Source organism: Epinephelus lanceolatus, chromosome 8 (genome assembly GCF_041903045.1).
Source record: "Epinephelus lanceolatus isolate andai-2023 chromosome 8, ASM4190304v1, whole genome shotgun sequence".
NCBI lineage: Eukaryota > Metazoa > Chordata > Actinopteri > Perciformes > Serranidae > Epinephelus > Epinephelus lanceolatus.
In genome coordinates, this window is record NC_135741.1 from 24,891,176 (window position 1) to 24,919,167 (window position 27,992).

At 41.3% G+C, this 27,992-nt stretch overlaps 1 protein-coding gene across 2 annotated transcripts; it reads left to right on the forward strand.

Annotated features, from left to right (window-relative positions):
* On the forward strand, positions 1 to 26,820 carry cacnb3b (calcium channel, voltage-dependent, beta 3b). 2 transcript variants are annotated; one of them, XM_033629387.2, is made up of 14 exons: positions 1 to 163; positions 16,268 to 16,387; positions 17,149 to 17,271; positions 17,393 to 17,514; positions 17,762 to 17,814; positions 18,258 to 18,277; positions 18,469 to 18,549; positions 23,560 to 23,618; positions 23,847 to 23,947; positions 24,115 to 24,266; positions 25,779 to 25,874; positions 25,984 to 26,154; positions 26,246 to 26,293; positions 26,401 to 26,820. In XM_033629387.2, the coding sequence occupies exons 1-13, from the start codon at positions 125 to 127 to the stop codon at positions 26,273 to 26,275; spliced, it is 1,167 nt and encodes a 388-aa protein (XP_033485278.1). In that variant the 5' UTR covers positions 1 to 124; the 3' UTR covers positions 26,276 to 26,293; positions 26,401 to 26,820. The 2 variants fall into 2 exon arrangements, with proteins under 2 accessions (XP_033485278.1, XP_033485277.1); XM_033629386.2 differs by lacking the exon at positions 1 to 163 and adding an exon at positions 10,522 to 10,640.
* Positions 26,821 to 27,992: the final 1,172 nt, after the last annotated feature.

Below are 27,992 nucleotides of genomic sequence, written 5' to 3' on the forward strand. Positions count from 1 at the left end.
AAATGTTGGGACGAGGCGCGGTGCTCTGTCTTTAGTTGATGCCTTTTACCGTAAAACAAAAAAAGACACTGTGGTTTTTTCACCCAAGTTGGGCTGAGGTGACCGAGATCCCCGTTAACTGCGGATGTCCCTGACCAATTCAAGCGTCTTTCTGCTCAACGAGGTGGGTTGTTTTCAGTTTGTCTCTTCTTTTTGGATCTCTTCAGGGATGATGGAGGTAATTAACAAATGAATGAGAAGAAAGGGGTTTGAAAACAAGCTGCATACGTCGTGTAGCCCTTCATTACTGCACCTCCAGACATAAACAAGCACTAAAAGGTAGGAGCAGGTTCTTGTTGGGATACCGATAATTAAATCAGGCACGCTGACCTCACCGGGAATCTTTCACTTCGGAGGAGTCTCGGCATGCTGTTGTTGGCACTGTCAGTCTGCCACATGAAATTAGGGACAGATAGATGTAGCTTGATTTTAAATGTTCACAGTAAACATGTGCATGAAATAATTGGTCAGCAGGAGCAACAGATGAAAATCCAGCTCTGTTGGACTGTTAAAGCTTCCACCTTATCATTTATTAGGTTATGGGAAAAATAATTACAGCTCTGCTCCAGGGTGAGCTACAGTAATTGCATTTAAGATATAATAATGATTTTGTCACATATCAAACATGCAGTGAGAGGGTAATAAATCAGGTTTTACATATATTTGAATGAGAAAAACATTCATATTCCTCTACTCTTCAATCCATGGCACTACACGTGACTTATACGTGCATGCTTATGAAGTTTATGTCATAATTATATTCTTACTGTATACTTTTATTACTTTTTGCAACAGAATGGCATCAGGAAAAGATTCATATTCACAAAACAAAATGAATACCTTTGGGAAATACACACCTACATAATAAAGGGGAATATAGAGTGGACCTTCCTTCTGTAACAATGTTGTCATGTGTAGCAATTGATGACGTAAAAGCTGTAAATGCAATATGCATGCGCATGATGTAATTCAGCTCAATGACTCAGAATTGTAATCCCTGTGTGTTTCCAAATGTAATAATGCTCTCTAGGTGTGCGAATGTGATCCACTAATAGCTGGTGAATAGAGGACAGAGGATTCTGTTATTATGAAGAAAAGTGTGATGAAATAATGATGCAATCCTCAATAAGCCACAAAACCTATAGTGTTTAATATTTTAGGCTGTTTTGTCTGTTTTTGTGTGTGTTTGTTTTAACATGGGTGGAATATGAGACAATGAGCCCCTGGGCACAGATATGCAAAAGGCCCCCACCACCTTTCCTACATAGGAGACCCACAGACTTTGTGGTGTAGTTGTTATCTATCATTTTGTGGTTTGGTATCTCTGTGGTAATTTTGTGTCTGGTTGTGGTAGTTTAGCGTCTATTTGTAGTTGTTTTGCATCTTTTTGAGGTAATTTGGGGTCTTGTTTTTTCGTCGTTCTGTGTCTATTTGTAGTTGTTTTGCATCTCTTTGTGGTAATTTTTGGTCTTTTTTGGTCGTTTATTGTCGTTGTTTTGCATCTCTTTGAAGTAATTTATGGTCTTTTTTTGATCATTCTGTGTCTATCTGTAGTTGTTTTGTGTCTCTTTGCTGTTCCTTTGCATCTTTTTGTATCTCTTTGTCGTTATTCTGAATATCTTCTCAGTTGGTACGTATTAATTTGAGCAACATTTTTCAGGTGAAGGCCAGGGAGGCTCCCTGACACTTTCAGCCCCTGAGCCTGTGCTCAGTAATACATCAATGTGTTTGAGAGTTGATGACTTGCTTAACCCTGATCATCCCAGCCATTAACTCAATTTTTAGGTTACTCTTTCCGGTCTGATTAATAGAAGAAATAATCAGAGAGAATGATTCTGCATTTTCCATAATTAACACAAACTTCTGAAGCTTGACAAACTGAGGCCCACCTGTGAGATAATCCATGATCCAGGACACCTTTGGGGCGTCCATCTGCATCTCTATGAGCTTGTTTCCCACCCAGAGGGCCTGGACTGTTTTGAAGGTGCTTGAAAAGTCAAAGCACATGATTTTGACTGTGCTGCCATTCTTATCCAGCTGGGAAAAGGTCCTCTAGAGGAGCTAGATGATTTCAACATTTGCTTCAGTGTGTGTCTGGTAGGCAAACTGCAGGGGGTCGAGTCTCTGCACTAGATTAATCCGGTGTGCCAGAGTGCTAAAAGTCTCTCTAGCATCTTGTTGAACAAGGTTTCACTCTTCAAATTAAACATCTTGTCTTGACTGCAAATGACTTACGCAATTTGTGCCATTATATAACATTTAGTGAGGTATGACATACTTACTTTAGAAAAATACTGAGGAAAGAGAAAAGTTACTGAGCAGAGTTCTTTGAAAAGTAAAGTAACCAGCAAAATTTGTCTCACTTATTTGTCACATCATTGATCAAAGGTTTTAGGTTGCAGCATGAGACGGAAAACAAGACTGGAGTTTGGTGCATTTCCTGCATATTCAATTCTTCCCATTGCAGTAGTGCCGAGACTAAATTTGTGTTGTTTATTGATGATAAATGGAACTTCATAGTGGTGTGGACTGGAGTCACACGACTTGAACTCGAGTTAGAACTGAAAACCAAATTTGATAACTTTAGACTCGACAGGAAAAAGACAAAAGTACTTGATACCTTTCTCCAGGCCCAAAGATTAAAATGTTTGTTTGAATCAATCTGACAGCATCCAGACATACTGTAAGGGAGAATCATAAAGACCTAATCTTACATTACTGAGCTAGTTGGGGAAAAAAGATACCAAAGATAATTTTGTTCACGTACAAAAACTACTTGATGGCCAACAAAAAAAAATTACAGATGGAGACACAACAACTTCCAACACACTTGTTTTAACAAAGAAAAGTATTCCTGATTTTTGTAAACTTAATATATCATTATTCTATTGTTAAAATGGCAGAACAATTGGTGTAGAGCGCATTATTAGTCGTTTAGGACTTGAAACTCAAAGTTTAGGACTTGGGACTTGTCAGTATTGACTTGTGACTTGCAAAACAATGACTTGGTCCCACCTCTGGCACTTTGTAAACAATATGTAAAGTGTTAAAGGCATTGAACACCCAATTTAAAGCTGGCAGCATGAACATGCATGCCCATGACAAATAATTATGTTATTCATCATCACATTTGGAACAGTGATCATTGCTTAATGTCTCATTTCATGAAGAAGAGAACATGCTTTTAGTTATTTGTTTTGGACTGCAGAGTGATGTCATGTATTTTTGGAAATTTACAGGTAATATTTACATTAACAGCTTGAAAAACCGTCTTGTGCTGTGGTTAAATGAACTGCTCAGTGATCTAACTAGCTGCCCCAGATATTTGTAATACACTGTATATATGTGTGCTTTATCTGTACATAAAGTAAAGTGTTTGTGCAAAGAGCTGCTTGATGACACTATCACTCACTTCACTGGCGTCCCAGCAGTCTGTTTACCTCCTCCTGGTGTGCGCACTTCAAACAGGGATCAGGTCTGTGTTGGAACACACACTGTACCTGCATGTCTGAACCCATCAAGTACTGTACGAGCCTCATGAAAGGATTTGGCAGCAGCCAGGTGTCATCTACCTCCACTCAAAAATCAAAACGCAGCATCCCCGCTGCCTTAAAATAGCCCCTCATCCATAATGCACCAGCAGCAGCTCTGCCCACAGAGGCGCTTCTTATGGGACAGACTGACAGACATCTGCACTCAATGCTTGGGTGCAGCTCCTAAAGCTGCTCTCTCTCTTTTCCCTGCCTGTCTCGCGCTCGGCGCAAAGCACTGTGAAGTTTAACTTTCAAACCTTCATTCATTCATGTTTTATTCACATCGACTGCTCATGCAGAATTCGAGTGAATGCCTGCTCCGTCTCTCTCTCTCTCTCTCTCCTTTTTTCCTCCTCCGCCTCACTGTTTCCTGCAACCTATCCTATGAATTATGAATCTCAACTTTGCTGGAGATTTTCACATCACCCGTAGTCATGGTTTTATGCTGTCAGACCGGTCTGTCTCTAAATACATTTTGTTGATCTCACACTGTGTCGTACGCACAATGTTCTGCACACAAATTAACACAAGAAGCAGATACAGCTTTCTTCTTTTGAGATATTTGGTTGGTTCGTGCTTGTTTTTTTTAAACCTCCCACATCCACATCTGTACACATCCATAACACACACACTCGGCAGCTGAGCAGGTGTCAAAGCGCAGCAAGCCATGACATCTACTGAACACACTCAGTGAACAGAGGGCTACACAGGGGACGCCTCCACATGTCGAACAGAGACAACTTACATGGCTCCCATATCCCCTCGCCACCACAAGACTTTCTCCTGTCTCTAAACTTTTGGCTTTTGACATGTTGAAATCCTCAGGGGCTGAAATAAAAGTGTGATAGGACTGTAGATGGCGGATTTTCCCCTTTGAGATTTTGTCTTTGTGTTTGTGAGTTATACAGCGTGGTTGTGGATAGCCCTGTCTGCGTACTTGTGTGTACCTTTGGTCTGGAGCTCATGGTCATAACTTGATATATTAGTTCCAGTCATTGCAAAGCTTAATGATACAACATGCAATTATATTTTAGAGCAGTGGCTTCCAACTGGTGCAGCCACGGGGTCCAGATTTCTCGTTGCTCATTAGTTCAAGTTCCACACAGTTTAATATATTCAGCGTCATACTTGCGTTTGGTTATCTTGTTGAGCTAGCTTGCTGTCTCTGTCCAGTAGCTGTCTGTTAGTTACTCAGTCTACAGCAGGAAATGGCACGTAAATATAAAAGCTCTGTGTTGGTACTTCAATGTACTTCAATATAAAGTGTTTTTTACAAACTTGACATGTTTGTGAGTCACCTGCGGTGCATTCAGAATGAACCTGTGACCTGCTTGTGGACTGCGACCCACCAGTTGGAAACCACCTTGTGGCAGCAGCTTCAACACAGGCCTCCAGGAAGTGCACCTGACTTTGAAGCCAATTGGACATAGCGGCCAAACTGTGTAACTACAACTTGGGGCTGTGTCATGTGATGACATTGGGCCGAAAATACTTTTTCCAATAGACTTTAATTGTGACAGAGACATCTGTAAATCAATGGACACTTTTTTTGAGCATTCTATTCAGTCCAATAGCATTTTGAAAGTCTAGAGGAGCCACCAGATTAAATCATTTTATTCCCATTCAAGTTAGCAGAGGACTACAGCGGGTGTTAGCCCATTGGCTGGCAAAATCTCTTGTGCGTTTATTCTATGGCCCCAACAATGCAGAAATCAAGCTTATTTGGCGTCATGCGCCACTGAGCAACTGTCATAGGAATGACAGGACCCCGCCCTCAATGCTGTGTCCAGTTCTCTTTACACATCCATGCTTCAACATGACACAGACCAAAGCCATGCACATAAAGAAATATGTTTCCTGGCTTTAATGTGGGATATTTTGACTGGCCTACACCAGAAATCTGACCTCAACAGCATCAAACACTTTATGGAACACCAGTTGTGAGCCATGACCTTCACCTACCATCAGTGCATGACCTCACCAACACTCACGACAGTGAGTGGGAGCAAACCTCACAACTATGTTCCAAAATTGTGTCCTCCCAGAGGAGTGGAGGCAGCATGTTAATGCCTGTGATCTTGGAAATAGATTGACAGTAACATATGGATGTTTCAGGTTCAGGTGTCCACATACTTTTGTCCATTATGTGTGTGAGAATAAGATGTGACTAAAATGAGAATATGGTGCTTCAGAATAAATTTTTCACTCCGATCTGAAAGTGTGGATTGATTTTACATCGCAGTAGCAGTGAGATGAGATTTTCGTAGCCTGGTTGTCGCTGTGAGATATGATCTCATCCAACCTAACTACACCTGGTAATGTTGATCTCCAAAGCGATGTTCTGTCGTGAATGAACTTAGCATGCGGTTGCGATACAGAGTCCCATTGGACAGGAGAGGCAGAGATGAAGAGAAGCGAAGGGAGCAGCAGAGAGGGTGAGAAAGATGATATGCAGAGTGGAGAGAGCCTCACTGACGTAGCAAAGGGTTGTGTACTGAGAGTGGTGGAGAATAAGAGGGGGGGGTGTAGAGAAAGAGAGAGGGATAGACTGCTTACAAGCATGCTACAGTACACTTCAGTGTTACCCAAGAGAGAGAGCACACCATGACTGACTAGCAGAGAGAGCGAGCAAGAGAGACGGGGAGTGGGCTCTCCTACCTCCAACTGAGTAAGTATGCTGCTATCTCTTCTGCATCTCATCTCTGCTGCAAATTGCATTCATGGCCACTTTAAACCTAACAACAGATCTATACAAGCTTTTTGATTAATATCTGATTAGATGGCGATAAAAGATTTACTTTGGAGAAACAGGAAAACCTCTCAACTCCTGTAATTTTGAGTGAAAGTTTGATGTGAGTTGACGTATGCGGCTGTCAAAGTGGGGCACGGTTGGTTTTTCATCTACATTTGGAGCGCTTTGAACAAATTTGATGTACGTCCAAACTCCTCACCCTCAGCGCTGACATTTCTGTGGAAAGTCTGAGTTGCACTAAAGCAGAAAATGGCATTTAGTGCAGTTGTGTGACAGAGGAGCAGTGGTGGGAAGCTGTGGGCACACTTGCAGGCGTTCATGCTTTCTCTGTTGGTGGGGGGAAGGAGTGCATTTGGGACCGCTAGGCTTCCTGTGTGGGGTCAATTAAATACTGCATGAGACAGAGCACTAAAAGCCTGTCCCGCGAGGAGCGAAGTGCTTTGTGTGTTTGTGTGTGTGTGTGTGTGCATGCATATGTGTGTTTGTTGGCGCATCAGTGTGCAATGCCTTGATTAAATTTGATGAACCAGCAATGTTGAGAGGGCCAAAGATTCCAGTTCAGTTTCTGTTTGAGTTCCTGTCAAGAAACACTGCCTTTTTATTATTTCTTTTACTTATCAAAGACGAGGACAAAGTCACAGTGTAAGGAAGTAATCTGTCTCATTTTTTTATATGACATCTGTATGTTTGGCTGGTCTTATCTAGGACATCTTTTTTTTTTTTTTATAAATATCTCCAGTTGATTCATCTGTCTTTATGGGCTGTAATATTTGCAATCTGTTCACGCAAATGACTTATTTTGATAATACAACCCTGTGCAAAAAATGTCTCAAACTTGAAAGGAAACACTCTGTTTTTAGATGTAAAGCCGGGATGTGCGAATATGTAGGGCACCATTACATATTGATAAGTCTGACATTCCCTCAGTTAGCTCAGCCCACTAGCCAAGACGCACCAATTAGGCCTGACCGAAACTTAAATCAGGTCAGCGTCTAACAAACACATCTGATTTAATGAAGGATGCAGCAGCACTGTGCCATTCTGTGCTGCACTGTAGGTACACAGCTTTATGTGGGTTAGCTCCAGCCTCCCTGCACTTTGAAGCAGTTTGGTGAAGTCAGGTTGAGGGATCCCCGGGGGGGATGAAAGCCTAAGTATGCACAGCTTAGCCAGCAAGGCCAAGTCGACAGTGGGGATGAAAGATAGAGATCGCCGGCCGGGCTCGCTGCGTCCTGCTCCTCTTCCTCCTCTATATGCCAGCTTCACTGTCGACCCATCCCTGATGATTCACATCATTGCATTGTCCTCATTGCATCAGGAGTATTTCTCTTTGCAGTTGGCTAATAGGAGATGCTCCTGATTCTTTAAACGCCATACAGACTGCTGTTACTGTGAGGACTTGGTGTGTTGTCTTGCGTGCGTTGAAATGACTTGGAAGTGCTTATTTATAGGCTGCCAAGGGCTCATTACAGGCAGGGAGAGAAAGTATCCTGAGGCAACATTAGAGCAGGAGGAGGGTGGAGCTGCTCGGGACAGGATGGAGTATCAATCTGGGTGGCTCTCCTATTGATCCACTCTGCCCTACTCTGGTTGCACTGTCAGGAGACCTTCTGTCTGGCCGATCCACCTCTGCCTGTAATGCTGCCTCAGCTCCCACTGCACACCGATATGTGAGGTGCATCTTCACAAGTCAAAAGGTGGGAGACGCGGGGCAGCTTCTCTGCTTAAATCTGCAGATTTGCTGGGGAAAATCTGGAACTCTCTCTTCTCTGAAATGCCCTTTTGCAAAAGCCACACAGTTCCCAGTTGGTGCAGAGCTTCTCAGTTGCTTACAGCACAAGAGTGTGGTTGCACTGGGTGGCTCTGCGGTGCTCAGCAAGAAAATAAATAAAGGGCTCAGTATCAAACCCTGATTTTTTTTTTGTACCAACTGAAATGTGTCTGCAGCATTATCAGGGAGTACAGGAACATATTTGATATTTAAGCAGATATTTAAACATGTTTTGCCTGGATTCGATTGTATTTTATTACATTTATTACTAATTTTTGTTCAATAAAAAGGATTTTGAAGAAAGAAAATATCTCTCAAAGAAAAGAACTGTTAATATGAAAACTCATCTTCTGTGTTGGCACTTGTTTTTAAAAACGTACATCGTGATGAGAATTAACATGCGTAACCATTTACCTTCCTTTCCTCGATTGTGACGGCTTCTGTGAACTTTAAAGCGAAGTGCTAAAAAAAGAAACATTATGAAGTATGCCTGCATCACATTACCAGGAGGATTGAACAACACTGGATGTAATATTATCCTGCTGGAGAGGAGAAGAAAAAACATCTCATATCATTGCAGCAGAGACTGAATTCGTGCTATACGCTGAGCAAAGACGAGCCTCAGTGGCTGTCTGTTCTTGTTCTCCATATAGACACTTAGTTCACATTCAGATGGGCTATCTGGCTTCAGTGAATATAGCTGAGCCAGTCTCAAATCTGCTTTGCTCTTTCTTGAGGGAATTCATCAAAACTCAGTGAACTTTGACAATCCTCCGCTATCCTCTCCCCACTGCCAACCCCAGTCTGTGATGGGAGGAGTGGAAGGGGAGGAGAGCTATATTTAGACCCACTGAACAGCAAAAAATAACAAAAAAGAAATGATTCTGCTGTTAATCTGTAGTCCCATTGTTCTAATGTGCTGGCTTTCTTCTTCCCGCACCCTTTTTCGTCTTTGTCCCTCTGTTTTTTTCACACTCTTCACCTTTTCCTGTTGTCTTTTTGTTATTCTGTCTTCCTCCGTTCCGTTTAAATTTAAGCAGCTTAAACATTTAACACACATGACACATGACATGATGCACATTTATAAAATCACTTTTCAGGATTTGTCTTCGAGTTTTCCTAACCTAATTCACTGCTCAGGTAAATTCCCTTCCTTCTCTCAGTTACTAGCTCTTTTTTTATCTCTTGTCTTTTCGCTCCCTCTCCATCTTTGCATTCCTCTCCCGCTGTTTGAAAAGCTGCTACTCAATGGCTGCTGCATGCACTAATGATGAAAATTGTCGCCCCATCTTCTTGGCTCCAGAGCATCCGAGGAAGCTAGCTGCTCCCACTACAATAACATGTGTGTCCATGTATGCTTGCTTCCCTGTACTTTTAAAAAGCCATGTAGATACATAGCCCTGAGACATTTTTTGCTAAAAGCCCCAGTGGAGTGCACTTAATTCTTAAGCAGCCAAAGTTGAATGAGGGTAAGGAGAGCGCACGCTGCCAGCATAATGGACGCTAAAGTAGGGTCCTCAGTGCCTGGGGCGACCTGAAGAGAAGGCATGCCGACCTGGCTCGCCAGGAACAACGAGGCTTGTCTCCTACAATAGAGACCTCTCTGCTGGCTTATTAAGACATCTGATTGACTCTAGATGGCTGCTTGCTGACTCACCGCTGCATTTCTGTTATGTAGGCTCATGCATCACCTTCCTGTCAGAAGGATGGTGCAGGGCATGCAGACAAGCAGGCGGGCACAGCCCTGCCCTCCTCTATTCCTCACCTCTCCTGCTTTCATTCCTCCATTCATGTCCTCCTGTCGTTCTGTCTCCCTGTACTCCGCTACCTTTACACCCTTTGAGCTGTTAAAGCAGTCACCTGTTAAGCAAAGAGAGGTACTAATTAAGAAAGGAAAGACAATTATAGACTCAGCCGTCTCTTGCTTGGTTGTTATTGTTATTATCACTTAGCATGGCTTACATAAGGGCTCAGTCTTTGTTCTGTCTCATTTGGAGAAGTTGTATCTATGGGAAAATGACACTCTGCAGTGTGTGAGTAAAGTATTCATCAGCTCAACTAGAGCTGATGTCACTTTTTAGGACCTGTTAAAGCAGGACATAAAAGGAATGTGTTAATGTGATGCTGGAGAGTAATACATGAGATTTGTGGCATGGTGGGGCAACTCGAGAGGAGAGGAGAGGAGAGGAGAGGAGAGGAGAGGAGAGGAGAGGCGGTGCATGAAGCCAGAGAAAAGCTCCTTTTCTTACATGAGGGCAGGCTGGGAGCTGAAGAAACCCACTGTACTCTACCAGTAGGCGGGTGTGTACACACCAGTGCTGCAGTCAGGGCATCAATTTTGTATAGGAAATGGCTGTTGAGGCAGCGCAGCAACGTCAGCTGTGAAGCACTTAGCCTGAGCGCGCCTCCCTCTCTCTCCCCCCCGTAACCACGGGCTGAGGGGAGGAGGGTTCCGCCTTTTCTGTGCAATGGGGGAGAAGGGAGCGCTGGCAGCACAATCATGTCTGCCTCCGACTCGAGTGCTACAGGACTCATCTGTAACAAGGTACGCTGTTGATGCTCCCCTTTTCGTTTAATCACTCTGCATGCAAACTCAGTCTTCTCATTCATGAGTCCCCTGTCTGTCTGCTCTGAGACATCTTCTTCTCTCTGTTTTTCTCTTCTCCCCTCCCCGTCTCACTCTTGTCTCAACAGAAGTCTATTCCTGTTCACTCACTTTGCCAGCATCTCCCCAGTTATCCTCTCCTCCCTCCCTCTTTCTCCTCACACTGGACATACTGTACTGCACACATACAGTTTTTCTGTCTATCTCAACTCTGTATAGGCTACTTTATAGCTTCGCATTGAACTGTGAGGATCATCTGTTGAATATCATGGGTTTTGGCTGTTTCTCCTGCCTTTTTATGAAGTCATGCTTACCTTTAAACATTGAAGTTAAGCCCATACTCTTGTGGTTCTGTTTGCTCAGTCAGGTTCAAGATGTTACTTTGAGTGCGCAACAGCTTCTTAGAATCCACTGTGAAATATCAACAATTTAAAAATAATGTGAGGCACCATATCCACAGTCAAGTGAGAATATTCACAATCTTTTTTTTGCACAAAATGTCATCTTTGGGTTCCTACCTGTCCACTGCAGCTAAAATGACAGTAACTTCGGAAGGTAGCCACTTGATTAACTACAGACTGAAGCCCGAATGTAAATGTTTCTTTTATAAGAATAACTTTCTGTGACGCTGAAACTGTTTTCTAAAAGAAGTACATGAGACGGATAATCTGTTAAAAAAAAGGAGGAGTGTTGGAACATCGCCTCACACGGGACACCATGTATTGGTGACCCATTACCTACAGCAAGTTCCCAACAGGAGTCTCAAATGCACCTGTCAATCATGTCAATCACCATTCTCAAACTGTCAAACTAAGCAGCAATGATCAAATATGAATCAAGATTATGTTGCTGCGTTATCTACTTCTCATTATAACTAAATTTAGAAACATATTTTAGTGTACTGTTTAGCTGTGAAATGAGAATTCTTGTGACCCAGCCCCTATGTTGGAAAAAGTCAACCAAAGTACCAGGCACCCCCCAAAAACTGTACTAACTTTCTTATTTAACAGCTAAACAGTACACCTAAATATGTTTCAAAGGCAATAAATAGGCAATGCAGTAACAGAATCTTGATTCATATTTGATCAGCGCTGCCTAGTTTGACAGTTTGACCGCAGTTCATGAGCAGTGATTGACATGACTGACAGCTGCGTTAGACTCCTCTGCTCTGATTGGTTATTTTCATTCATGTGCGGTAAGGCCATTACAAGTGCTACAAGACAACAGAGTAGACGGAGGAATATGATTTTTTTCAGACATTATCTGTTGTGTGTAGTGCTGCGTGAATATAGACACAGTGTCCACCAAATAGCAAAAAGTATTTTTTTTTAATTAAAAAAACTCACAAACGTAGCTTTAACTTCAGATATATGAGAACTGTGGGTTTTGCCCCACATCATTGCATTGGAAGCATGCTAAGAAGTAATGGGAGGAATGTTCATAGCAAGCAAAATTTGTTTCAATGTCTACATGGACATGTTATTATTATTTTAAGACAAATTTGAAAAAAATGTGAACCTGTCCTTTAATAGCAATTTCATCTTGAAAGAGTAAAACTGTTTAGTAAAAGCTCAAAGTAAGTGTGCCCATAATTCTTTTGGTGTTGCAGATGATTGGGATCTGTTTCAGAGTCCGTTCTGTTGGCTTTTCAGTCGACAACCATTTTAAAATCTTCCACATTTCTTATTGGGTCTCTTCAACAAACAGCAAGGTCAATTACACAATACATTTGACTTAATCATTCATGCACACGGAGAGAAATAATAAAAAATGAATAAATACACACACACACAAAAAGAAGAGTATGAAATCTCCCTGACTGGGAATGGCTTTGAACAGCAAAGCACTGAGGGATGTGTCAGAGTTACCAATGAGGTGACACTCTACATAGTAATTGGCTGTAATATAAAGCATTTATCATGTAGTTGAAAGGCACCAAGGAAGAGAGAGAATAAGAGATAGGAGCAGAGGCCTCTTCACTTTGAGATTATGTAAAACTTGCCATACATTTGGAAGAAATATTTTACACATTTAAAAACTTGTCAGTGAATTAAATCAGTGACTCTTGTGTCACTCTTTGTATTGAAAGCTCAGACAGTTAATCTTTAAAACTGTCTTCAAACATCTGGCATGTGGTGAAAATGGTGGGGCAACAGGGACCACGACACTACTGCAGGTGACAAAATAGTCTATACATGACAAGTAATGTAATCATCCTACAATACAGTACACTCTTTCTCCACCCATATCTACACTGTTGTCAGCAGTAGGGATGTCACGATTATAGATTTTCTTGGTACGATTATTGTCAGAGAAATAATCACGGTTTTACGATTATCACGATTATTAAGCATTAATTAATTTCACACTATAAATGTGTAAAATCACATGAACACTCCTTATAGATCTTTAAGTTTCACTTATTTCCATGTGCTCTTGCTTTTTCTTTTATCTCTCAACACAACAGTGATGGTTATAAGTACACGTGGCGACTATTTTGTTCATGTATGAAAATATAGTAGTACAACCAGGCTTGGTAAGGTTGGAGTGTTTTTAAGTTGATGTAAAAATAAACAACGAGCATTTGTGAAATCCCACACTTGTGTGGATGTGAGTTTCTGCCTGTCGTCTCACTCCAAAGAGCTACACGGACCCAAAACCATTAAAGCCTCACGCTGTGTGCACACAAACTGCAAAACTATCCATCAAAAAAGTTTTTGAGACGTGCCTTAGCTTGTCACGTTGCACTGTAAGCCCAACTCGTATCATACCACTACGCCATTAATTGCAAATGACACGCTAACATATAATTTTTTAATTCAATGTTACATTAGATAAATTGAGATTGACGTATTTTAACCCAGTTATTGTGCATTTACCTTTACTTGCGACTGTAAAGCCGGGTGGTTGTCCCGCAGGTGTTGTATCATGTTGCTCTTGTTTGATCCTTTGGCCGTGACTTTTTTGCGGCATGTTTTACAAACTGGAAAGCCGTCGTCAACAATGACCTCTTGGTCATTTTGCGATAGCCAAAATGATCCCACACGGCTGACTTTATCCGTTTTTTGGGGGGGAATAAGTCTTCTTCATCCATACTTCATCACTCGGAGACGCCGCTTGTGTAACTTTGTTTTTGTTTCATGCGAGTTGCGCTGACCTACTGTATATGGTTCCACGTCGCGGCATAATCTTTGGAGAGTGATGGTGTTGAGGAATCTTTACGAATAATTAACCGTGGCGTTTAAAATCGCGGTTAATAGTGAAATCAAGTAATTGTGACATCCCTAGTCAGCAGTGGAGGCTACTTTGAGAATATTATAGTTAAAAATATAAAGATGTTAGCCTTAATATCTGAGTGTCTGAATCTAACATTGAAATCTCTGCAGGTTTAGAACAACTCAAAAGCCAAAAATTAGACAGCAAAGACATCTGAGCATTTTGCACTGTTGAAGCTCATTGGGAATCCATGCAGTATTAGGCAAAGCGGTGTGATGCTTTAACAAAGGATTTAGGGATCTGGACAGTAACAAAGAGAAAAAGACTGGCAGACTGACTGCTTCAACTTTAAAGGAATGTTGTTTTAGTGTTCACTTGTCTTTTTTTAATCTATACAGGAATTCACTGTTGGTCCTCTTCAATGAATCAAAACAATATACATTTGCAACGTTACAAAGTGTGATCAGTAAACTGTAGGTAAAGACAATGTATATTGCGTCAATGCTAAAGAGACACTGAAGAGTCTGTACTTGAGAGTATCAATCCTCTTCATCCATCTGCAGAGCTCGAAGTGCTTTAATTAGGTTTTGTTTCTTCTGCTGGTAGACTCTTCAGATTCTGCTCCACCTCTGGCAGCCTTTGATATTCAAATGATATCCACAAACTCTGTGCTGGATTCAGCTGAAACAGTTTTTCTTTTTGGTGGCATGGGAAAAAAGGAGGAGGGGTGGAAATGGTGGGGAGGAGGGAAGAGAAGAGGGAGGAGGAGACAGATAGGGGGGGAAAAGGTAATAAAGGATGATGTTGTTATTGAGCTATATTTATCTTTTGTGGGTGCTCCTGTCTGCTATGTGAGGAGGCTTCCAGCCCTGCACCCAGCTGGGACTGCAGCCCCCAGGGAAGAACAGGATGCTGATGGAGTGAGAGGACAAATGTAGGATCTGGTGAGGTGAGCTTTGGGAGAGTTTTATCAGCCTGGAAGTTCTAAGGGTAAAGAGGGTGACAGGTTCTCTGTCTGTATTGTAAGTGTACTCCAGTGAGTTTTTATTATGATCCTTTACAGTGTTTCATAGAGAAGAGGCTGCTTTTTTGTTTGTTTTAGGGTGTTCAGAAGTGTGATGTATTTGATGATTGAGATTTTAATTCTTTGTAAGGAGTAAGAGTTGTGCCAAGGGCCAAATCAATTAGGATTAGGCTACATGTAATTATTTTTAGCACTAACTTCGAGACTTTTCAAATGTTGTCAGACTGAATGGATCAAATACCAAAAGTGAAACAAGTCATTTTGTGTGGATTGTGATGCTCAAAAAAAATGTACCCATTGTTTTACAAACGTCTGTTTCACCATGTACGTCAATATTAAAAAAGTCCTTTTTTTGCCGCATGGCATCATGTGACAGACGTAATTACACTGTTTCGCTGCTAAGAAAATTGGCTCTGAAGTCTGGCACACTTCCTTGGAGGCCTGGTTTATATCTACATTCAGAGTGTGTCCTCTTCCACAGAGTTTGCCATGTTGTTGACTGGAAAAAACAAAAATTGGCTCTGGATAGGGACATTTGTGTTTTTTCTCATTTTGATCAGCCACCACAGTTATACACATGGCACATGGGAGAAGTTTCAGTTGGTTGCACTCTGCAACCTCACCACTAGATGCCACTATATCCCACACACTATACCTTTAAAAATGTTTGCAGTTTCAAATTAATACATTTTAATGACAGCATGTTGATTCAGTGATCCACAAACAAATTCAAAACACAAACTTTGAACTCAAAACATATATTTAGAAGTGACTCTAGTTAAACAACTTCTACATCACATCCTTTGTTGATTCAGACCAATCTGAAGTCTAGAAATGGAAAGATTGATTTTGTTGCATTATCCTGTATTATTAGACCTCTCAGAGTTGTGTCTTAGTGTTTTTTCTCCTTGTTGAATACTGAGCATTTTCCAACATGTGGTGTGCCTGACTGAGTGGATAAATAGACGACAAGCACTGTGCTGGTTGTTGGTGTTGTTGCAGTACTCATGCACATGTTCCCCTGAGACGGCTGCTTTGGAAAGCTGCAGGAACTCTCTGGTCCTTGCAGGCTGGATCACATGGCTTCAGGAAAGGACAGGCAGGTTCAGAAACAGGTTGAACAAGGAGAAAGACATGGGAGACACAGAGGGAGATGTAGGTGATCTGTCCGGAGCGTCATCGGAGCTATTTATACTTTAACTATATGTCATCATTCTAAACAATGAGCAACAGCTGCTAGAAGGTGTTAGGCACGGTATTGTGGTGGATTTGTCTCCTCTCTGCCTGAGCTGTAACAGTTATTTCTCTCTCTCCTCCTTTCTTCCAGGGTTCAGCCGATTCCTACACTAGTCGACCCTCGGATTCCGACCTGTCCCTGGAGGAGGACCAGGAGGCGTCTCGGCGTGAAGCCGAGCGCCAGGCTCAGCTGCAGCTAGAAAGAGCCAAGGTGAGAGCCTGAGGGTCAAAGGTCAATGCTTGTCTTTAAATTCACCTTCAGCTCCAGCAGAGCAGCATTCAAACAGCTGACTCATGTTAACACCTAGAGATCGCTTTACAATAGACTGATTTAATCTTTTTGTAGATTGATAAAGGTCTAGCCTAGCCGCTAACAGAAAATTTTGGCATTGTATGTTTCTCCAAACCTATGTATGTTATATTTGTGAGTTTCATACATATCATATGAACGTTTCTAAAGTGACGAAGTTCATATATATGAGCTAACTTTGTCATGAGAGGATGGAGGACCGATGGAGGACCGCTGCAGACTGCTGTTTGAGGCCAACAAAAAAAAAAAGGTTGTTTTTTTAGCGATATATTACAGCATTTCCAGCGGTGTTTGTGCTGCCAGATGCGAGCATTTTACAAAACATGATCTTCTCCTGACCACAACCAAGTGGGTTTTTGTGCCATAACATAACCACACATTAACTACAGCACTGTTGAAACATAAAGAAATGTAAAGTTCCAACATATCAGCTACAACATACAAATGTTAGGTATCTGTGGATTGCAGTAACATGCAGTGCCAGTGTTTATACTGGTGGTTGGGTTTGATTTGTCATATTGGGCTATATATAAAACACTTAAATGACTTCTGTATTGTCAATTATGATCTCTAGACTAAAGATTTTCACGAGTATAAAGGCAGTGATACTGCACATTGTTATATATGTAATTTATATTCTTGTCTTTTTTGTCTGTCAACAGTCCAAACCAGTAGCATTTGCAGTGAAAACCAATGTGAGTTACTGTGGGGCCCTTGATGAGGATTGTCCGGTCCAAGGTGCCGCTATTAACTTTGAAACCAAAGACTTCCTGCACATAAAAGAGGTCAGAGGCATTCAGCATTAAGATTAGCATGTTACATACAAATAAAGACTTTTATTATTAAACTTGATCCGTGTCAAGATATTTTGCTGCATAACTCCTGAGTCATTTCACTGTGTCGCAGAAATACAACAATGACTGGTGGATTGGTCGGCTGGTGAAGGAAGGGGCAGACATCACTTTCATCCCGAGCCCAGTCAAACTTGAAGCTATGAGGATAAAACAAGAGCAGAAAGCAGCGGCAAGGTCAGAGGTCACACAGCTCTGAGAGATCTCTGTTATCCCTCTACTTGTCTCTGTCTTTCTGTCTCTCTCTGTGTTGCCCCAGTTCCACCAGTTCTCGTCTCAGACGCTCTTTGAAAACTTTTTTTTTCTTCCTTTGACGTAACCAGTTTTTGCTTATGTGTTGCTCTGTTTTGGAAGTCCTTCTCTCTAAATTGCCTCCTGAGGGGATTTTTCGCATAATGAAGCTTTGCATTATGTTGCTCCACAGGAAAGGAGGGAACGCTTCATCTGGAGGCTGGAGGTCCACCCCGCCATCTGCAGGTAAGTGGGACTGGAGGAGTCCTGCTGCTGCGTCTGTCTGCTCTGCCTCTACGGGGACTGCATGCTCTCACAGGGTCACATTTACATACAGGGCTAGGCCTGGGCTAAAATATTCCCTTTAAGAGGAAATAAATGTGTGTGTTTGGAAATGTCAGCCTCTGAACATAGTCTGCCATCTACATCAAAATAAAGCTTGATGATTATGTGAGATGACCACTGACTGGCCAAAAATGTATGAATAAATGAATAAAAGCTGCTTTCTTGAAGGGCTACAATGTAAATGTTACTTTACTGCAGCATGGCATGCATGTCTTTGTTTTGTTAATACACTCTTAAGTAGCCTTAAAACTCAAATATGTTATACTGAAGTAATAACTTATTGCCCGAGCCTTCTCATTAGCGGTCATCCTCCTTGTTTAATGTCCGTTCTGTTTATTCTGAAGCCAAACAGAAGCAGAAACAGGTATGTTTTCCATTGGCCCTCTTCCATATTTATTATTTAGGAACTGCTAAACCTAATACATTTTAGTGCATTTATATGGCTCTGTACATGCAGAGCAGCTAGCTTAATGTGTGTATCATGACAGTAAATTTACTTCAGCGTGTTGTATATTTTCCACCTTCAAACCCTGCCTGTGCCTGTGGCCTGTGCAGACTGAACATGTTCCTCCATATGATGTGGTCCCTTCGATGAGGCCGGTGGTGCTGGTGGGCCCCTCACTGAAAGGCTATGAGGTAAGACAACCATCAGAGCTGCTCTCTTAGTTAGACTGGTTCTGCTATGGATCAGCTTGCTGTCAGCCACAGTGTGTCTTCACTACATGGGCATGTCAAAGTTAAAAATGTTAAAATCCTACATGTCATGCCTTAAAGTCATTTATCAAGTAAAAATACCAAACATCTGCAGCTTATAACATCTGACATATGAGTATTTTCTTACTGAGGACCACCTGACATCACGAAATTGATGACTTTTTAGCAATGCTTGCATGTATGCATGACTCTAGGGACAGGTTTGTCATTCAGTCCACCAAAGTGGTGGACTGAATGACAAACCTGAATGACAGGTTTGTTGAATTGTCTCAACATCTACTGGGTAGACTACCATGGAACTGGAGACATACCCAGAGGAGGATTCTTACTGACTCTGGTGATCCTCTAACCTTTTGTCTAGCACCACCAAGTGGCGCCTGCAGACATTAATAATAGAGGTGGCCAGATGGTGCCACTGAAAATCTTAGGGTGGCACACCAAAACCAAAAACCATAACCTAATTTCAGGAATTCAGTTATGTTGTTGTAGCATATAGGCTAGTTGAAAACTGTGTCAATATAAGGATAAAGGTTGTTGCATTCCGATTTATGTTGGTTTCTTATGTTACACTTAATTTCACTAATTATATGATGTGCATAGACTAACACTGGCACAGTTACATTTTGAGTTCCACAACAGTCCTGTTTTAATGTGGTATATATCTATACATGTTAGGTGTGTCATTGTTCTTTAAATTGGCTGGTTGTCCTTTTCCTTAAAAAGGCAAATACACACCTTTAATTTGAAGGAGTACTTCATTGTAAGGAACAAAATATTTACTGTGAGCAAGTCTCAAATGTAGAGCAGATCATGGGTATCCATCAAACCCATTTTCATTCAGATATCTTGAGGTGGGAGTTAAAGGGACCCCTCTGAAAACGGCCCTGCCAGTTGTACCCTCGCCAAAATTTAGTCTAAGTTTCCAATGTTATTTAGCCCACTTCCCAACAAGCTATACTGACATGGTTGATACCAATGGATGCCTTTCACAAGATACCACTAGCTTCACCTAGCTTACAGCCTGTTAGAGGCAGAATTGTTGGCTTGCAGTTATTTTTGCCTGGGGGCACCAGTTAAGGGGGCAGTAATTGTGTCAGAGGGGCCTTGGTCCCCCTCAGGGCCTCCTTTGGGCATGCCACAATTTTAATTGTTTTTTGACCAAATACGGCCAAAAGTATTCCCATCAGCCTCAGCTCTACTTTGTGTAGTGTATGTTGTCTTAGTCCTAATTTGTAAATGTTAGCATGCTAACACGCAAAACTAAGATGGTGAACATGAGAAATGTGAAATGTTAGCATGTATTGTCACTGTGAGAGTGTTTTATGAATTTCAGTGTTAGCATTTAGCTCATAGCGCTGCTGTGCCTAAGAACATCCACACAGAGCTGCTAGAATGTAGTCTTGTTTTAATATTAATGCACATAAGCAAATTTAATGTATTTCTTCATGGTGCTGTAATTAACACACATTTATGCACCATGTATATGTGACATTATGTGGCATATCTGAAGGTTTGAGCTCAGTCTCAGATCTTTTGTTCTTGGGCTTGATATTGTTTGCTCCAGTTTGTCTGGTCTAGTAGGACTTGCCTGGTTTGATCTGAAGGGAATCACTCTCGCCTCCATTATCCCATTAACACTGATACTAAACACCGCAGTCACATCCTGATGAAATTATGGCACACGCAACAGGAATCTTAGATCCATTTTGAGTGATACAGAACAGCGTGCATGCCCCTTTATGTTCGCTACCGTCTGTGATAGTCTCCTACACTGAACTCTGTGTAACTCATATGGGATGAGATGTATGAAAACACATCGCAGTTAAACTCGATTAATCTTAGAATATGTCTATTTCCAATGACTCTGTGGATGAATATGTTGAAATGTGAGGCGTGTAATTGAACAGAATGTCTCTGTGCTTCAACATTTTCTCTCTGCCCTGCTCTCTCCTCTGTGACTGCGCAGGCTGTGTGCCAAGCCGGTTGTTTTGTGTGTGTGTGTGAAATATTTATGCATCGCTCTAGTGATGTGCTTTGGGGATGCTCCAGTGGTGAACGCCAGCCTGTCTCCCTCTCTCTCTTCCCCTCTCGTTCTCCTTTTCCCTGCTTTGTCTCTCTTGTGCATAGTATTATTTTCGGTTGCTCGCCATTGTTCTCTCTCTTGCACTCTTTCCCCCTCTCATTTCTCTTCCTCCTTCTCTCTGTTACATCGTAGACGAGCAACACCACTGCGCGCTTCATCCCCTATTCTGAAGGCCATCCATTTTTCAGGACTGTTTGAAAATAGACTGCTTGTCTGCAGTGCACATGCAGACACACACTCTCACACAAACACTCAATCTCTCTCCATGTCATATTTAAAAATCTCCTCCACACATGTTGGAAGACATTTAAATAAACTCTGCGTATGGGTTTTCTCACAAAAGATGCTATTGCTTGCGTAAAAATTCTTAAAATTACATCCACTGTTTCTCCCTCATTGAAAAATCAAAAATCTATGAATATGGCAATATTGTTAATTTAAAAAAATTAAATACTGGAAAAGGGGACGTCTCTTACGTCACAGAGAAATTCATTCTCAGTGTATGGACACTGGACAGTTTAAGTTTCCTCATCACACCTAATAAGTTTACATATTGGATCATGACTGACTCCTGACTAGTTGTGATGTCACAAATCCTCCAAGCATAGAGTGCTGCAGGGATCACAGTTTTTTTGTAGGCCGACATGGCATCGCCCTGGTTCCCTCATCAAAAGCCTATGGGATTTTCCCATTAGCTTTTGGATTGCAGAACATAAGCTCTGTTGAAAACAAATGTTTGTGATACTCACATGTTTTGTTCAGCAAGATAATCTTCACAAAAAACACCGCTTTTATGATTTTTAAGGCGTAAATGCAACTGCCAAATTTGTAAGTGAGCTATGTGTTGGCATATTTTATGTCATAAAACAAAATGTGAAAATCCCTTAAGCTTGTGTTAACCACCTTATTTCAAGCATCAAACCAAAAACCCATTCAAAAAGCTGGTTGACTTCAAGACAAGGGAAATGGTAGTGCTAAAGTGTTAACTCATTTCTGGGGTTTAGAACTCACTCCTGGAGCATTCAATATTAGGGATGCACTATATTGGATTTTTTTTGCCAATATATCCACTTTTCTCCCCCACCAAATTTTAGTGATCATCAGGCCTCTTCTGTAGTGGAATTAACAGCATATTATGCATGCATACTCTTATCATGATGGCCCACCAGCAGATGGAGACATGAAATAGAATGCTTTCCAATGTATGTAATATTTATTCATTTTACAAATGAAGAAAAAGCATGTTGACTGATTCTAATAGTTCATGTTAAAGCCAATATCTGCCAATACCTATGATGTGCCGATATTATCGTGCATCCCTGCTCTATATCTATAAAAAAAAGGGGATACAAAGACACTTTTCCCCCGTCAGCAGGTGAACCTAAAAACAGTCTTCTTGTGTCAAACTCTGTACAGTGAAGCTCAAACATCCAAGTAAAGTAACAATAAAACAAGCACATTTTTGAGAAGGACTTTAATGGGACTCATTTCTATCTGCGGTGACTGTCTTTAATACCCTCTTTCTTCATGAGGAATGTAACTGTTTTAATAGTGAAAAAAATGTTTTGTTGTGTCCTATTATATTTAGAATGATTGTGTGCTAGCTATATGATGCTGCCATTTTGGCCTTTGGTCTTTCTTGTAAAATAGATAATATTAATCCCACAAAGACTAGCTCTGTCTAACACCTAACACTTCCCTTTTATTGGGGTGGCTGTGGCTCAGGAGGTAGAGCAGGTCGTCCACTAATCACAAAGTCTGACTCTTCCAGTCTGTATGTTAAAGTATCTTAGGCAAGACACTGAAACCATAAACTACTCCCGATGGCAAGGTTGTTGGTGTGTAAATGACTGAATGTTTACTGTAACTGTGTAGCAGGTGGCATCCTGTATGATAGCACTGATCACCAGTGTATGAACGTGTGTGTAAATGAGTAAATGTGACAAATAGTGTTAAAGCACTTTTAGTAGGTAAAAGATGCTATACAGTGCAGGTCCATTTACCTATTTACCATTACCACTTTAAGTCTCCATATTTAGTATATACAAACTGTATATAAACATTCAATAAATGCACATTAATGCACAATGTGGTAGCACATTTCTGCCAGTTTAATGAAAAAAAGATCCCGTGTCTCAAAATAATGAGAATTTTTTTTCAAAATAATGACTTATCTCTACATAATGACTCAGTATTTCAAAATAATTACTTAGTATCTCAAAATAAGGACTTTGTATTTCAAGATCATGAGAAATGTTTGGAATCTCAAAATAATGGCTTAGTATTTCAAAATAGTGACTTATTTCAAATGAATGACTGTATTTTTAAAATAATGACTTACTTATCTTAAAATAATGACTTATTAGGCTATCTCAAAATAAGAATTTTGTGTCACACACACACATACAGTAGTGAGAAACTTTCTCAAAATTATGAATAAGTATCTCAAAATGAAAAACTTTCTCAGTATATTGACTAAATATCTCAAAACAAGGAGAAATGATACGTCATACGTCATAATAACGAAATATATTTGAGATAGTCATTATTTCAGCAAAGTTTCTCATTATAATGACTTACAGGCTCTTTTATTTTATCACATAGTCAGAAATGGGCTTCCATATTTAGCAGGTAAAAGTAGGTAATTAAAGAATAATATGTGAACTATAACTCTTCTTGTGAGCACCCGTAAGTGGAGACTGGTGTAGTGCTTTTGAATGTTAAATAAGGGAATTAACACTAAAGTGTGACCAAAATCAAAAGTGAGTGAGAAATATAATTAATACTGTCGGGCTAAGTGTGTGTGCTTCTCTTCTCTCCACTCTCCTTTCCACCTATCTGTCACCTAGGTAACTGACATGATGCAGAAAGCCTTGTTTGACTTCCTGAAGCACAGATTTGATGGCAGGTGGGTACGGTTGTCTGTGTGGCTCTCCTTACAGCTGCAGCTCAGCGTACAGTGACACTGTGACCGAGCTTCAGAGCTGTTCCTGGGATTCTAGCTATCAAGTTTCATAGTCGATAGGACACATGCTGGTGACGATTTATTTTTAGCTGCAAGAGAGTACAAGTTCGTCTCATCCTTTGAAATGCTGAACAGTTGTGGATGTGATGTGACGAGACGCTTCTTCTGTAGGATCTCTATTACACGGGTGACTGCTGATCTGTCACTGGCAAAGCGCTCGGTGCTGAACAAGAAGGCCATAATGGAGAGATCGAACACGCGCTCCAGTCTGGGTGAGTGATGAGAAACTTGTCTTTGATCTTTTTCAGCTAAATAAAGACTAATACCTGCTAAGAATAGATGCCTCCTCTCTCTTTAATGTTAAGTCTGTGAGAAACTCAAGTAACCGATGTTGCTCGTGTCTCATACAACTGCTCGTCTTTCTTTGGTTTGCTGACAGCTGAGGTCCAGAGTGAGATAGAGAGGATCTTTGAGCTGGCCAAGTCTCTCCAGCTGGTCGTCCTGGATGCAGATACCATCAATCACCCAGCACAGCTCCTCAAAACTTCTCTGGCTCCCATCATCGTCTACGTCAAAGTCTCCTCTCCTAAAGTAGAGCACAACCCACATAAACTTCACAAAGAGATGCTAGCCTGTATAGTTGCTGATTATTGAAGGGACATTTCAAACATATTACATATTTTTCCTCTAACCTGTAGTGCTGTTTATCAGTCTAGATTGTTTTGGTGTGAGTTGTTGAGTGTTGGAGATATCAGCCATAGAGATGTCTGCTTTTTCTCTAATACAGTGGAATTAGATGTCACTCAGCTTGTGGTGCTCAAAGGACCAAAAATACATTTGAAAAACTCAACAGCAGTGTCTCTTTCCAGATATCATGACCTGGTTACTCAACATAATCCACAGACCTTGTTGTGAGCAGTTTCATGTAGGAACTATTTCTTTCTACTAAACTACACCAACCAACTGTATCACCAGCTTTGAGCACCACATCAGTGCCATCTAGTTCCCTCATATTCAAGAGAAGGCAGACATCTCTACAGCTGATATCTCCAACACTCAACAACTTACACCAAAACAATCTAGACTGATAAATAGCACTACAGGTTAGAGAAAAAAAATGCATATTTTGCTTTTGGGGTGAACTATCCCTTTAAAGATAGGGCTAAAATAGTGAAATAATTAATTAGTTAATCAACAGAAATGTACAAATAAAAAGAAACTGATCACTAATAAATCATTTTGATTGTTTTTTCAAGTAAAAAAAAAATCATACATTTGCTGATTCCAGCTTCTCCGATGTGAGGATTTGCTGTTTCTCTGTTTTATGTCACTTAAACTGAATATATTTTGGTTTTGGACTCCTGGTCAGACAAAATAAGATTTTATCCATCTCGCTACCCCTGTAAGTTCCCCAGCGAAAACGCACAGATTCAGCACCAACATGTGATTCAGTCCTCAACATGTGCCTATGGCTGCCTGGCTCCTCTAGCTCATCTCTCCCAGTCCACTCAGTTTTAAACCAAAAACTCAGGCAGTGTCCTTTTCTTTGGTCTGGGCTGCAGCCCTCCGAGGGCCAGCACACTACTGCATGAAAAGGGAGAGGTGTAATCAGAACAAACCAGCAACAGCTGTGTCAATCAGCTCACCTGGTGCTACTCTCATGAGCCATCCCCTCACACCTCTCCCCTGCAGCTGACTACTAACCACACCCACCTCCACAAAGATATCTGAAGATGTCGCTTTGGACTGCACCTGGACATTTAACAGATTTAATAATTAATCAGTATTGAAAATAATAATTTTATGTAGTCCTGCTCACCATGAATTTCCAGACAGGAGGGATTTTTTGTTTGTTTTTCATGTCTCATGATGACGTAGTGCTGCTCTTTGACCACCCAGGTTAGAAAGGGCTTGGAATCCTCTCCAAATTCAAAGGAGGTTGAAAGAAGGAAGACTTCATTCAGATTTAAAATCATTAGCCATGACGCACTCACTTGATATGACTAAATAAACAAAGAAAATAATGACAGAAATTTGATAACTTTAATTACTTGGATTTTTTTTTTACTGTCTGACTCTCTCTGTCTCTGGCTCATCTCACAGGTCCTTCAGAGGCTGATCAAATCTCGAGGGAAGTCACAAAGCAAACACCTCAATGTCCAAATGATGGCAGGAGACAAGCTAGCACAGTGTCCACCTGTATGTCACTCAGCCTAAAACTTTATAATTACATAACGCTATATGCTCAGAAAAAGCTTCACACAGTGATCTGTTATGGACACTCATATTTCTATCTTTGACTCATCAGGAAATGTTTGATGTCATCCTGGATGAGAATCAGCTGGAGGATGCATGCGAGCATCTTGCAGAGTACCTGGATATCTACTGGCGTGCTACGCATCTCCCCTGTTCTGCCCCTGTTAACCCCTTACTGGACCAAAGCGTGATCACCCCACCCTCAGCTAACTCCAGCCAACAGGTAAGACAAACACACAACTGATGTTTGATTTATTAATATTTTGGCTGTGTTATTAATCACAACTTTTCTGCCTCCTGTGTTCGTTCACTAGTTTTCTGAGACTCAAGAGTTGATAGAATGATCACTACCAGAGACAAAGGTGAGAGGGAATTTGTTTCTCTTACTTATTTTGGTGAGCATTGGTCCTTTGCTGCAGGTTTCTGGTGCTGTTTTCCCCCTTGAAATGTTCCATCTGTCCCTCTGCAGACCAGGGCGCCACCAGGGGGCAGCAGCAGCCCTCATCTCTCCAAAACCAGCCACCACCTTCTCTGGCCTACACCCAGACTGAAGAGGAGAACAAGAGTAGAGTCCCTTGCGAGAGAGAAAGAGCAGGAGGCTGGTGAGCTGGAGGAAGAGGAGACACAAAAGCAGGGAGAGGAGCAGGAGGAGGAGGGAGATTCGGAAGAGGAGCCTCCACCTCACTGCTGCCCCCTTGGGAAGAGCTCCCTGCCCCCACCTCCACGCGACAACTCAGGGCCGCTTTCTACAGCTGCACGCCTACTGGTAACAAAAACCAGTACAGCAGTGCAGTCACTGCACGCCACCTTCCCTCACCCTCCCTCCCAACCTGACCTTGTCCCCAACTCCCTGCTTTCACACAGGAAGTCACACCCCCCTCCTGGCAGAGCTGAGCCAGCCCATGTGTGATCAGACACCCAGGGGTGGCCGTCCAAGACACACATAGGCTAACTCAGCTCACGTTGTAGGCAAATTAAACACTTGTGAAGGCAGAGTATGTTAGCATACAGAACTGTAGCATAGCAATGCTATCAGTATAACACACAAAACAAACATGAGTAGCTTCCCATCATAGGGTTCCCAGGGTTTCCTCTCTGATACACCTGGCTTCCCCCTCTGGCCAAAGAGTGCAGAGAGTGACAGAAACCCAAGTCTGTATGTCCTCCATCTCCACAGCTCTCTGTGAGCTGAGATTCCAGTTTAACCAAATGTTTCCTCGAAGGCACAATCGTTCAGCAGAGTCAACATGGTCTCACCTGTGTTGACAACGTTCCTCTTCCTTTAGCACTTGCGTTCTCTTTTTGTTTATCAAGTAGCCTTTATTTCATTTTATTTATTTTTTTTTACAGTAGCTATCTATACTACTATCTATGATTCATATCTTGGCTCTTAGTAAAGCTGATCACATATCTGTAACGCAACAGTGATGCAAAACTCATGCATGACAAGCACATACTTGCACATCAACAGTCTATATGCATCTTCTGTCACAGCTGTGAATGTATAAAAGCTGGTCCGTTGTCTTAGCGAGGCTAATTTACGATGACTGTGGTTTGTTTGAAAATATTTGGTGGTAAATCCCATCACCTAAATGCAATTCAATATTAACCAAAAAGTGTGGCTGTTGTCAAATATGATTTTTTTTATTTTATACTAAAAAAAAAAAAAATTAAAATTCGTTCCAGACGTCATGAAATTCAGTCTCAGGCTTTCAGTTTTGGCACACTTCGTATTTATTAGCTGTTGTTTCACATCAAACTGCTTCAGATGAGGTTTTTAAATTAAAACTTAAAGCTTGAGACTGAAAAAAAATGACTCTGTCCTTTTTAGGAGAAACCATACTTTTCAAAACAGATGTTGCACAAACTGCCATTGGCTGTTAATCACATTAAGGAGAACAAAATGATAAATTGTGAGAGATTTAACAGGTTTCCAGGTGACTTGAAAACACCTCATCAAGTAGATTTACTGTCAAATTTCCAAAGACAATAGACGCATAGGTTAATAACACAGTTAACTGTTACCTCAGCATGTGTGCTGAATGTAATTCTCGGTGATGT

Coding starts and splice junctions, on each gene's coding strand:
- cacnb3b (XM_033629386.2), top strand. CDS start 10,596: ATGTCTGCCTCCGACTCGAGTGCTACAGGACTCATCTGTAACAAG. Junction 18,550..23,559: donor CCTCACTGAAAGGCTATGAG/GTAAGACAACCA, acceptor TCTGTCACCTAG/GTAACTGACATGATGCAGAA. Junction 24,267..25,778: donor TCAAAGTCTCCTCTCCTAAA/GTAGAGCACAAC, acceptor CTCATCTCACAG/GTCCTTCAGAGGCTGATCAA.